This window comes from Schistocerca serialis, chromosome 2 (genome assembly GCF_023864345.2).
Source record: "Schistocerca serialis cubense isolate TAMUIC-IGC-003099 chromosome 2, iqSchSeri2.2, whole genome shotgun sequence".
NCBI lineage: Eukaryota > Metazoa > Arthropoda > Insecta > Orthoptera > Acrididae > Schistocerca > Schistocerca serialis.
In genome coordinates, this window is record NC_064639.1 from 444,727,182 (window position 1) to 444,741,110 (window position 13,929).

General features: G+C 40.3%; 1 protein-coding gene across 1 annotated transcript in view; it reads right to left on the reverse strand.

Moving 5' to 3' along the window:
• The window catches only part of LOC126456055 (venom carboxylesterase-6-like), a 177,614-nt gene that overhangs the window by 36,066 nt on the left and 127,619 nt on the right, over positions 1 to 13,929 (reverse strand). The window contains exons 3-6 of the mRNA XM_050091809.1: positions 7,525 to 7,644; positions 7,253 to 7,403; positions 2,989 to 3,174; positions 1,142 to 1,341 (exon numbers count right to left, since the gene is read on the reverse strand). Coding sequence (XP_049947766.1) covers positions 1,142 to 1,341; positions 2,989 to 3,174; positions 7,253 to 7,403; positions 7,525 to 7,644 — 657 coding nt within the window. The remainder of the gene's footprint in view (positions 1 to 1,141; positions 1,342 to 2,988; positions 3,175 to 7,252; positions 7,404 to 7,524; positions 7,645 to 13,929) is intronic.

Consider the following 13,929-nt stretch of genomic DNA (forward strand, 5'->3'; position numbering starts at 1 on the left):
CACGGGGAAGAAGACAGCTGAGTTAACATACTTCGCGTCTGTCATTAGACCGGAGAAGGCTGGGAAAAGAATTGTAGTCGGCCATTACTGTTGACAGGATGCAATAAACTTATACCAAGACTCTGCCTGAGGTGCTGACGTGAGGTGTCAAAGGGGATAATACGGCAAAGAAAATTTTGAGCGGAAACGTTTATTGGATACTATAGCTACTGGAAGGATAAAGAGTCGCAGCCGTAATTCGTTCCGTTTCTTTTTTATATTTCTTGACCATAGTTTTGCTGCGGTGATGAGCAACAGTCCACGTCAGACAGAACAACTAATTACCATTCTGATGCTGGTTACGAATCGTATTGAATTTCCCACTGAAAGGAATACCCATTTTGTATTTCTGTGAGTGTACATGTCTACATGCTGCTCATTTACAAATTACTAATGAGCACAATGGCTTAAATGCAGAAAATGAAAATGCGACTCCTTGACAGATGTTAGTTGGGATTACCTCTAGCGCAGCTACTATGAAATTTTCAGACTCTGATTTTAGTAACTCTGAGTATTTACAGTGTGGCAATACACAGACGTAGTGCTGAATCGCAGTACATTGTGACTGACAGTAGTGCTTTTCGTCAATGTCAGGTGAATTTGGTATGAATTTGAGTCTAGTGAGTCTAGTGCGAATAGGCTGGAAAACTTTAGCAGAAACACCTCCGATTAGTCCACGTTAAGTGAAAGCGGGTTGTAGACTGCGTGTAGAACATGTGCAAACATACAATTAATCTCATATTTTTAAACATGTTCCTCACTGCGCCTGCTACAAATTGCAGTTCCAATGCCTTTAGCGTTCACATCATTTAACATATTTTCTTTTTCTTGCAGTAAGATGAAACGGAATCATGTGGCATGACTGATTCAGGGGAAATTACACACGTTCTGGAATAACGTAGCTATAGAGGCTTCAACTGTAACTGCTGGATTACCCACTAATTTTCTTCCTTTAGTTATCATTACTTAACAGAGCTTGTGAATAATTTTAGTAAAGCACCTCTTCATATTACCCCGTCAATGAAAAACCTTGTTAAACGGTTGTCTGACACTGAAGCTTGACACGTTGCCTCATTTCCAGTCACAGGGAAACAATACGTACCTCTTCCGAGAGAGCGCTGCCCACGTCATCCACAAGGGTGTAGGCGTCCACAGTCTTGAGGAAGTTCACAAGGTCGGCTGAGCCCGTCCCTGTGTAGCCGAGGTGTCTGGCGAACCGGAGCGCCCTGTCCGTGGCGTTCCTGGAGAACGCCCACGGGCTCAGCGCTGTGCCACTCATCGCTATGGCTTTCTGGAACAGGCCTGACGAAATGGAAAGTGCGCGTCAGTTGTGTTGATCACATACTACACCAACATTAATATTTCAAATCTCTCTCTTGCGAAATACTACTTACACCTGTTCAATGAACAAAAAGAAATACTTAATAATAAATTCTCAGCGCCTAATATTTGTACAATAAATAACTTATTGTGTGACTTGGACACAGTTGGTACTATCTTGAAGTTCGGAATAGCGGTTATATTTACGCCTGTATCCACATTTTCATTTTTTTATTTTTTCCGTGAAAATGAAGATTACTCGAAATTGCGTGCACAGTAAATAACAATTTTTGACAGCCGTACGTTGTAACTACCATGTTTAATACATATGTGAAGGGCAGTCAAAGGAAACCGAACACGTGCCACAACGGGACCATCGAATGGTTCCATTAAAAAGTAATCAGCACACATGTTAAGACAGATATCCCACTTGGAGACGGGATGATCAATTCGTGTATCGTAGAACGACATCGTCTTTTAACGGATCAACAACCGCACTCACTGTTGCTCTTCGTTGTCCGAGTGAAACCGACGTCCACGCACGTCTTTCTTCAGGTCGTCAAAGATGTGAAAATCATGAGGTGAAAGATCCGGACTCTATGGAAGATGCTGCAGGTTTTCCCAATCACACCGCTGAAGCGTAACCTTTGTCCCACTGGCAGTGTGGGTGCGAGCGTTATCGTGCAACGGGATGATTCCGTCCGACGGCATTCCTGGCCCTTTTGACTTTATGTAGCGTCGCAGTTCCTGAAAAGTGTCTTCACAGTCCTGCATATTAATTGTGGTTCCATGCTCAAGGAACTCGACGAGCACGGGAAGCACCCTATTGCACTATAACGCCCGCCCCCACACTGCCAATGGGACCAAGGTTACGTTTCAGCGATTTGATTAGGGAACAATGCAGCATCCTCCGTACAGCCAGAATCTTTCACCGTGTGATTTTCACAGCTTTCTCTTTCTGAAGAAAGACGTGCGAGGAAGTCGGTTTCATTCGGACGAGGAAGTGCAAGAGTGGGTGCGGTGGTGGATTCACCAGCGGCAGACCGCATTCTACGAAACAGGAATTGAACGTCTCCTCTCCGACTGGGAAAATCTCTTACCGCGTGTGGTGATTATTTTTGAATGGAACCGTTCCACAGTCCCGTTGTGGTTGGTGTTCGGTTTTTACTTGACTGCCTCCTTCATTAAAAAATATTAAAAAGTTGCGACAAGCGTCATATTTCATAGAATTCTTTTGGCGAACGAGCAATATTATCAGCATCTGAAGTGCACAGTTGTTGAACATGCGAACCGTTGTTGTAAAAATGATACTTGTATGCAAAAATTTCATTAAAATAAATTATCAAGGCAGAAGACGTTTCAGACATGTGTGACAGAGAGGAAATCTTTTCGGGTTTTGAGGCCAGTCGTGGCTTCGTCTTGTCGCAACATTTTGACCTATTTCCTACACGTCATTTTCAAATGCCTGAACAAGATGAATAGGAAACTCGTCATAGCGTTGCGACAAACCGACGCGACGACTCGCCTCATAACCCGAAAAGATTCCATTAACGAAAGTAGCCGAGAAAGCCTACATTCCAACATAACGTCTTTGATATTCTATCTTGGGAAGAGTACTTTTGATAATACCTTTGCTCAGAGGAGACAGTATGTGGTAATGAATCGACGCTCCCCCTGCACTCTCGCCGAAGATGGTTACTTGCTGGGGATCGCCACCAAACGCTGCTATGTTCCTCTGTACCCATCGCAGTGCCTCCATCTGGTCCTTAAGACCCATATTTCCGGGCACAACATCGTCGCCTGTGCTAAGGAAACCTACAAAAAATTCGCATTTTAGCCAGTCATTCTTGAAGATCAGACGTAACACTTAGATTTATATTTCCTAAAAATGGCTTTTGTAATGATCTATCCGTTTACAGGTCTAAAACCCCTGTATAAACAATCTGTGCCAATTGCATTCTAGAAGATAAAGTTAATCCTAAAACCATAAGCGGAAACGATAGCAATGATTTCTTTTTAACTGATTACTTTTTACAGCTAGTGTAAGATCAGTTAATTTTTCCGACCAGTGCTAGGTATAGGCATCATCGGACAGAGAAACGTTATTACCACAACGAAACCATCATAGTATTCTTATACATACTGTATTCGTGTCTAATAGTGAAAAAAGACAGACTTAAACTCAGAAAATAATGCAGTTATCGTACCAGAAAAAAAACAATACTTGAGGGTCTTTATACAAAATATTAAATATGCATGTGGCTATATTTCCCACGGAAAGATGCTCGATAAGAAACAAGAAGTCAGAGGTAAACAGGAACAAAGGTTTATTACGACCACAATAAAGATATTTAATAACAAAAGAAAACTGTTGTCAATGAAAGATAATACAACTTCTCAGACACTAACAGGCACACAACTAGCACACACTGTGACTAAACGTAGTGGGACGTGAAGCCCATGCCACTGATAATCCCCAGCGACGGAAGTTGAGCGTCCGGCGTAATTATCCGACAGGTACGTCACGGGATATCGCTGGTGAGTCGTAGGTCCCGCTGCCGTGGCTTCCGGCAGGGCTCTGACAGATGTACTGAGAGCCGGTGCATGAATTCGTCCAGACCTCCGACGGAGCGAACTGCCGACGTGCTGGCTTGCGCGGTCTCGTCTATAGGAATTCGTGCCGGTCCACTTCCGTACACGTGACACAGCGGAGGAAATTAGTCCCTGGCACGGAGGACCTCTGGTAGCTTTGTCCTGCAGTCTGTCGTCTTTGTTGTGATCGACGCCATCCGGAGAGACAAAGCCTTGTACTTATGCAAACACCTGATACTTTAGTGTTTGAAGGGTTGCCTATCCCTGTAGGCAAACGGAGTTTCCGCCGCGAGACAACCACATCTAGCCCGAGCTGAGAGAATCCGCCACCCAGCGGGGAATCCAACCAGTGGTTCCATGATCGAGAGTCAGCAATGCTAATAAGAAGGCCACATGCTGCTGACGCTCCCTATACAGTGTTACACTGAAAGAAAGACCACTATGTTCCTTAAAAATTGCACTTACAAGGAACGGTCCCCATGCGGTGGAAACGATTTTTGAAACCATCCATACAGTGATGTAAGTTAAGGTTCCTGATACTATACCCTGCAGTCACTCACTTTGGTGGGCCCTCGGTTGCGAGTAATCAACGAAATAAAAAATTTCAGATTTATGCGTGGTGCATTAAAGTTTTAATAAAGAACTGTTCCATGGAGTGGTGGTGTAGTGTAGTGGATATAGTACAAGCCTGAGATGCATGAGATTGTGGGTTCGAAGCTCTTCGGGTCTACTGAAATTTTCTAGTTTTAAATCTTTATCGAAATGAGTTTGCTCACTATTTTTATTCAGTTATTTTGTTTAAATGTATTTTTTTTGTTGCTATTCCTTTGTCACATAGTTTTGATCACATTAACTTTATCAATTTCTCTCATGTTTGCTTTCCTATAATTCTTTTTCAACTTTGCATTTTTGTCAATGTGATTATTTCAATTCATTAACATAGATTTAATTTCTTTCATTTCATCATCGTGTATTTTCGATCACGTTATTGCATTCATTATTCCTATTCATCATTATATTTTAATTTCGTCGTAGTTATAAATGAAGCTTTCGTTTAATTCTTCATCTGCGTTGTTTTGTCCATAGCACAATAAGAAAATATGTCCTGAATGTTTATATGACCATTACCACCCGAGAAAGTGTACATCTTGTAAAGAAAATTGCATTTTTGAAACCATTGCATATATAAATAGATTATTTCCTCCTTCCGTTTTTAGCCGTTAGATTGGCATTTTCAAATGTTTAAATATTATAACAGATAAACAAAAATAAATGTGTAATTAAATTCACATACACGAAGATTCCAACTAGAAAAATAATGACGGGAAGAAGAAATGAGAGCAACTGGAAAACTTAATACGTTGGCTAAAATATGGAGACAAAGGAATAGAAATTACATTTAAATCCATTAATTGAATAGAAAATAATGTTCAAAGTCATTTCGATAAAGAATTAAAAATGAACATCTTTATAACACTTAATAGATTTGAATCCACATCCTCTTGCATACGAAGTTTGTTCTATGACCGTTACCCTACACAATATATCCAGAAATGGTGCTTATATAAAGCTGTGGAGCATTATGCGAAATTCCAAAGTTTTTTTTTATCTACTACTTGCAAACGAATGCGCACCATGACTGCAGGATGTCATACCTGAGACCTTAGCCTACAATACCGCTTAGACTGTTTCAAAAAGGTGCTTTCACGGCTGGGGACCTCTCCTTGTCAGTGTTTTTTTCGCTAATAGCTGGAGGGTATTAGCGAACTGTTGGTCAGTGGAATTATGATTCCAGGGAACGTCTTCCGCATCGATATAACGTTTTTCTAAGATTTCTCTTTACTATGGTTACAATGACGTCCGTATACAAAATACGCCAGAGGGTAATCGTTATGGAGACTGAATGCTTTCAGCAGCGTTGTCCATCGGCTGACAGGAAAGTAAACGAGGAAGAATCATATGGTTTTTTTTAGCAATCTCCTGGTGATATTTCATGGTAACAGTCAAAAACAAGTTTCCAAAATTGTTATCTTTTTCCTCTGCGCACCTGTTCTTTGCTAGTCTGACCTCTTGTCAGGCCGATCTGCATTGAAGACAAATAAAATATACCAATGCAATAACTGCGCCATCAATTCCCACAAACAGTATCAGTGATGTAGGGATTAAGGGTCAAGGTAAAGCAACAGACAGTACAAGTGTAACACATCCGTTGACACTGTGAGTCGTATCACGAAGTGCAGAAGTATTTACAGAGAATCTTAGCTGTAGTGATAAATGCATTTCTTGCAGTTACATTCCTTGTTTAATTTGGATTTCAATTGAAATTAAATTTCTTGCTTTCCTTTTTGTATCCATTTTTGTGCCACAGTCTCAATAAAACTGTTGTAAAAATGGGCTGAAATGTTGTTGAACTCATTAGTGCGAAGACCAGTTTGACGCAGTTCTTGGCGCTAGTCTTTTTGTGCAAATCTCATACCTCCATCCTCTGCAACAACCCCCACTTCTTACGCCCTTAACCACACACACACACACACACACACACACACACACACACACACACGCACACACACACACACACACACACACACACGTCTACTTTCCTCCAGTCCTATATTAACTATTCCTTGGTGTCCCAGGCTGTGTTTTATCAATTTATTCCTTCTTTTCGTCAACGAAGACTTAAATATTAGACTCTATGTTGTCATATTTCTCTTTTGCAAGAAATCGTTCCTTGCTATTGCCGGTCCTCATCTTATACCCTCTTTAATTCTGCCTTCGTCACTTATTTTGGTGCATAAATAGCAAAGCTTGTCTACTACCTTCAGTGTCTCATTTCTCTATCTAATTCCCTCAAGCATCACTTAACTTCATTCATTATAGCTCAATTTTCTTGTTTAACGTTTGTTAATATTCGCCTAACAAACTATTTTTAACCCATTATCTGTTCCGCTCAACTAATTTCCCAGGTTCTTTGCCGTCTGTGACAGAATCACAATGTCATCAGCAAATCTTAAAATTTTCATTTCTTCTCCATTTTGTTTTCCAGATATCTCCCTAGCTTCCTTTACTACAATCTGAAAGTACAGAATGAATAATACTACTGCATCCTTTTCTTGTCCTTAGTCTCTTAAAAGTGCAGCTGGTCTCCCTATGAACTGCAGATCACCTTCCACTCCCTGTATTTCATCCTTGATAACTTCACGATTCCAAAGAGTATATTCCAATCAATATTATCAAAACCTTTTACTAGATCTCTGGCTGGAATGGAGTACAAAGTTAAGCGCAATTTTATAATTGTTACCAAGCAATCCCAGGCGATAATTTATGTTCACGAAGACCACGTCCTGGTCCACAAAGTACTCCGGTATGGCGTCGCTGCCAGTTCCTCCAGTGAAGCACCCACCGTGGATCCACACCATGACAGTTTTAAGCGTCCCGTTCTCTGACGGCCCCTGCGCAAGTTTAGAGACAAGTCAGAATGTAGCAGCCAGTCAAAAATGTAACCAAGTACTCCACATAATCCTACTGATAGACTACTCATCATTCTCGAACTAGATATCGTAGGATACAAACCTCGGGGCCAAAGACATTGAGGTAGAGGCAGTCCTCGTCGCCAGTTCCATACTGTGGACATTTTGGCGGCTTCTGGACGGCGTCCAGAACGCCTGACCACGCGGTTTTTGTTACTGGCGGCTGCGAAAAGAGGAGTGTTTGCAGTAGTAGTAGTAGTAATAGTAGTAGTAGTAGTAGTAGTAGTAGTAGTAGCTTTATTCATTCGTAGGTCTCTTTTTACAAGGATATAGGACACGTCAAAGTATTTACAAATTTAGATCAATTTAAAATAAGCTAATTCGTATACACGTATATTTACAGACTTCTAGTTAGAGACAATCATTAGATTTACTCCTGGTATATAATAATTTTTTACAAATAACTTATTAAATAATGTAATGCCACATTGTTCACTCATATCTCACTATCAGTCTCTGCACACACTATAGACACATTGTTTCATAATACTTCACTCGCTACACACGCACACACACACACACACACACACACACACACACTGGTGATATCTCTGGGCGAATTTCTGTGCCTCAACTTCCCATTTGCTATCCTGAAAAATTGAGTCATCATCCCTCCATAATGAGTGAAATGTTGAGCACAGAAAGAGGAAGAGGTGTTAGTATTGTGCTATGCATAGCTTGGGGTAAGTATTTCTAGAAAGGAAAAAAAGAAGGAAAAAACATAAAGTGAAGGTGTTATGTGGAATGTTGGATATTTTATAATCATTATTATTATTATTATTATTATTTATTTGTATAACATTTTTTATCAAACCCCTACTCTATTTTAGCTAAGTAATCCTTCAGTGTATAAAACGTATTGCATAACAGGTACGTTTAGCTGCCTTTTTAAGTAAGTGTATTTTTGCAATTTCCTTCATCTCTTTTGGTAATTTATTCTACTGTTTTATTCCTTCGTAGAATATGCTGTTTTGCGTTTTATGTTTATTTTTTCTTGATAAATGTAAGTTGAGTCTCTCTATTGTTGCATGGTCATGGATAGAGTTGATTGTGCAGTAATTACCAATGTTATTTCTGATGTGTATAACTGACTGGTAAATGTATTCACATAGAGCAGTTAAAATCCCCAGTGTTCTGAACAGATCTTTACAATGAGCTCGACTAGTATTTTCCGTTATTATTCTTATGGCTCTTTTCTGCAGTTTGAAAATTGTGTTCATATTTTGTGCATTTGTTCCCCAAAAAAGAATTCCATAACTAAGAAATGAGTGTACATATGAATAATACGTAACTAAAAGACATGACACTTCCAACTCACACAAAACACACCCAAACTGATCAGTCTGCGGGCACCTGCGGATGTTACGCGAAAAACCAATCAGCATTTGAGTATATAGATGCCCGTGAACAAAATGTAATTGACGTATAGTGATATGTTGGATTCTACGGATACGTGCACTGTATATGTCAAGGACACGTGTTGAAAAACCTTTCTGCGTTTGATACAATCGTAACGATCAAGTTATTGGTCATCTAGGTAAATCGTAAGCTACTGGAACTTGTAGACATCTATTCAGATGTTTCATTCGTTAAGTAGTCCTTCGTACTAAGGAACCAAATGTGCTCTACTGGACTGAGGTTCTGAGATTTCCAAATAAATGGAGACAAGTCGTGATATCTAAGCGGTATTGTAGGCTAAGGTCTCAGGTATGACATCCTGCAGTCATGGTGCGCATTCTTTCGCAAGATCGACATCTTAAGTTTACATTTCACTTATCTGCTTTCTGTTATCATTATGACATGTATTTCAATTTTGCATTATGGATAGATGTAGGGGTAAGCGACTTTCCTCGCCTGGAGCACTGAGTGCAAGACACCTGGCTAGCCACGGCGTATGCTGAAGGGAAGGGATAATCAGCCTGCTGCCAGGACTTCCGTACCTTGTGTCGTCGCGCTATCGTCTCCAATGAAAAAGTAGAGCTTTACGCAACAAATGTACGTACATTACTGTTAACTTTCTCTCTCTGAAAAGCACTTCTCTATAGAAAAAAAATGGGGTTATGGTTGTCTATTGTAATTGTATACCTGTGGTGTATTACGAAATAACGAACAATATAAAATATTTAAATAGCCCGCCTTGAGCAAAACACAATTTCTCCTTTTTCACTATATCCCATACATATTTCGTGCTGTTGAGAGACCATCAATGGTATACCTTTTTCATGGTAAAGAAATAAGTATCGTTAGATAAACAGATACAGACAGATGGCATAAAAGTGACCAGTTTCACTGACAGTTCCTCCAAAACGAATACCTTAAGGACAAAATGGCTCTGAGCACTATGGGACTTAACATTTGTGGTCATCAGTCCCCTAGAACTTAGAACTACTTAAACCTAACTAACCTGAGGACATCACACACATCCATGTCCAAGGCAGCATTCGAACATGCGACCGTAGCGGTCACGCGGTTCCAGACTGAAGCGCCTAGAACCGCACGGCCACAACGGCCGGCCTACCTTAAGGGCACATTTGGTTTCTCGTACGCTGTCTTTTTTGTGTAGTATAGGAGGTAATTTTAGAAAGCCTGCATTTTGCAATAATAATTTTTTTTCTTAGCAAACTTTTTAGTAAGAAGAAAACTTCACTTCAGAGTGGTTATCTCACACTGTCTGTCATCTATATTGACTTACTACTTCTTCCAGGCATTGAAAACACATATATTTACTTCATATTAGACACCTACTTCTGTCAGATTCTTGCAAATGATTGAGAAAATTTGTTTCCTTCGGAATAAAAATAATATTGCACTGCGTCAAGCCGGAGTGTATCCACGTTCCATCTTCTGACCAAAATGTATCAAAACGGTATTACCGAATCTGTAATGTTTGCGAGATTGAGATTTACTTATTCAGTTTACATATCTCAGCTCAAATAACACGGTTTTGATTTGTATTTTGGAAGGATGTAAACTTTTACAACATACGCAAGAACCTGAAGAGCAAGCAAATTTCTACAAAGAGGTAAACATATTATATTAGCATTTCAGTCAGTGATGTAGGGGAATCCAGTCATGAGCATTCTGGGTGCTTGTGCTCTAGTCGTTACCTAACACAGGTATGATTGTATTATGAGTCGTAGCTGTGGGCCTCGTAGCGTGCCTTTTTAGGATGAGTATTGTAGTGGAATACGCTCTTGAGTCTTATTGCATGTCGTCTAACACCTGGAACTGGTCACACGAGGAACACAGAGAGTTCTATATATTCAGTAAAGTAGCTGTAGTCCAAAAGACACGCACTCACAATGAGTGTGGGTGGTAACATCTGCCTGGCACCGCCCGTGTAAGTGCGCCTCGAGGAAAACAAAATCCTCAGGAAGAAGAAGGCATCTACGTAGAGGTACGAAGTTACTGTTCGACAGCTCAATTACTCAATCAAACTGCGTTATTGCCTCCCTAAAATGCCACCTTCTGTCATGCTGAATAGGAAGCTCAAGAGAGTGGTTTACTTACAACGGATCGTTTCATACAGGATAGATAACGGATCGTTTCAAAAAAGGGTTTACAGAGACTGACGACCGATACACAGGGATTTCGCTCCTCACGTCAAAATAAGAAAAATTGTCCATGTCAACACTAGTGCTGTCACGCTTCGTTTTCGAGTTATGCGACAGTCAACAGGAGCTGATGTATTATTTGCGTGTCTGTTTCAGTGGCTATAGAGGGATCACGCACTGTTGTGACAAGTGTGTAGTTAGTTCGCACAAAGCCATTGTTTCCGGTGAACGGCCCGCTTGACTCAGCTGCCAGTGAGACACTACCAGCATCGTAACGCGCTGTTTGTACCTACTGAATACACACCCAGCACAACCAGACCAATAGCAAAATTTTAATTACAGTTGGTGTAGGAAACAATTAATTTGGTTTAGTAACGAACTCACGGTAATAATTTTATTTATAGTTTGCCACATGGAAAGTTATTGGTGTCGGGTTCTTTTTCTCAAGCAAGATAGAACGTCAGTGTTCAGGCGGGAGAACATTCAAAAGTACCCATCGACCTGTAAGCGAACACGAATATTTTGTCCTAACGGACAGTGGAATGTGGTCAAGAAGCACCAACTCCGACGAGGAGGACGCTGTTCCTCATGTTGGATAAATCATCTCCAATCAGCACAAGAAGAGAGTTGCCAGAAAAATGCTGTCAGGACAAAATCTTCAGCTGAACCACTTACTATGGACACGAGTGAAAGAGGTCCGTCACATCCACTTCATACGTTTGTATCACTTTGTTGTGTTTCGATGCCTCTAGCTTTCTGTGTATGAAGGAACCAAACCTCAAAGAATACAACGTGCAATGTTTATTTTTTCTTTCAATCTTGTATGAATGTTTCGTTATCCTAATCCTTTTTCCCATGTCCTGTGTTTTGATTCTGTATGTCTGGGGTCAGTGTGAGAGACGAGAGGGTTTCCTCGTAAGTGGGAGAGTAGTTTCGGCAAGAGGGGATGGTCAGGCAAAAGGGCAGAGAGATTTATCAACAGCTGTAGACAAGGTTTGGTATCAGGTACCAGTGGTTTTTCGTGTAGCGCTCACTCCCGTTCTGGTACCTCAATGTGGCGAGCTATAGTCAATCTAACTGCAGAAAACTCCTCTTTGAGGTGACGGTAAATCAGGCTGTGTCTCTCGTAGACACTCCGAGGTGTGAGTACAGGTATCGGAATGGATTTGGCATACTTCAGTTTTATTTTGTAGTGATGTTTCAAGCTTAGAATATTAGGAGGAAAATTACATTATTCTTTTTGAATATAATTTCACATGTGCGCGAGTAATTCTAATTTTTACGTAAGTAGTACTTTGTTTATAGATTTTAAGCCTACGACGTGGGGTGGTATGCCAAGAAACCACGTTTAGTCAAGTATTTTGTCAAGATGTTTCATCCTCAATGCTGTAGATAAATCAGAGGGGTCTGTTTACGATTAATATGATTTTTGAATTAGAAATTTCCAGAGTTTTAAAGGATTTTGTAATAGGATCTTTGTTTCAGGCACGTTTTCTTATGATAATGTGGTAGTACCGATGTCTTTCCTCGAGTACTATTTCATAAATGTTCACATCGTCAGTCCTTGTCTAGAGCGTGGATGATGTTTTCCCTAAGACATGTTTTTTGTTGCAAAATAGTAGGGTTTCGTATTTCGTATGTCCGTCAGTGTTCAACCTCGTGCTCATTAAATTATATTGAGGTACCACTTCGTATTTTCCACTGAATTGTGCTGAATTTTCTTCATAAAACGAATACCGATACCCACTGAAATAGCTAAATTTTGTCTCTTTTCATGATTTATGATGTAATGTGTTTTCGTGATTTTATTGCGTGATTGTTCCAATCGTCCTTGGGCTCATCATATTATGCTGGTGCGAGCTATATCTTTGTGTAATCGATTGTTCTGACCTTTGATGCAGAACGAGTGCCTATATTCGTTGTATGTAATGTACTTTATCAAATTTCATTTTCCTCAACATCATGAACTTCTGCAGTTTTCGTACCTGTTCGTTGTGATAACTTGCTTCTCTACCCAGTCTCTAGTAGTTTCAGTAGATACGGTGGTGTGGTAGCTTCTCTCCTGTTAAATCTATTTTCGTTTGAGTGATGGAATGTTTGATTCAGTATTTAATTGTTTTCCTTATGAATAAAGGTGTTTCCTTCCCTATGCTCATGATACGATGTAACTGAAGTACATTTACATTCCACGCAATTGTTTGATTCGGTTAATCTTACTATGAGCGCAGATTATTGTCATGTTTAGAGTATTGATTGCCCCAAGTCGATTTTGTTTTCTGTTGGAATTGAAAATAAATTTGATTAGTGAAGTTTAAACAAATCCTAGATCTCCTTCTTTGCAAGCCACGTCCCATCCTGATCTGTTCTGAAACTGTTCATGTATAAAGTACTTGACCTAAACTTAAACAGAATATGTTGCGTTTCGTCATGTCTCACTAAGCCTCAGAGCTCAAGATAAATTACATTTTGTTACCATAAGCCAGAACCCGTGGTCAAGGATCAGACTGCCGCCGGCAGTGGCACGGAGTGGTCGCCCGTCAGAGCTCCGCAAGCGAGGCACGTGCAGCGTGTTGTGTTTACTTCGGCTGCTGCTAAGTGCCTTTTTCCTTATTCACTGGTGTCCACATTAAGGCAACACACCGAAATGATGCTAGGTTGCGTTTATTTTGCCACAAAACAGTATAAACAAGCGCTACTAAAGTAGAAACAACATATAGAATACAGAACGTAAACAACTGCAACATGCATAACGGTAGACAGAAATATTTTTCGGTTTTTTTTCGACTTAACGAATTTACATACACATTGCAACAACTGTTTAATGCGCTCAGTATGGTGTGTCGTCACCTCTGGCAGTAATACAGGTCTGATCAACGGCGGGCTGTGAATGATGC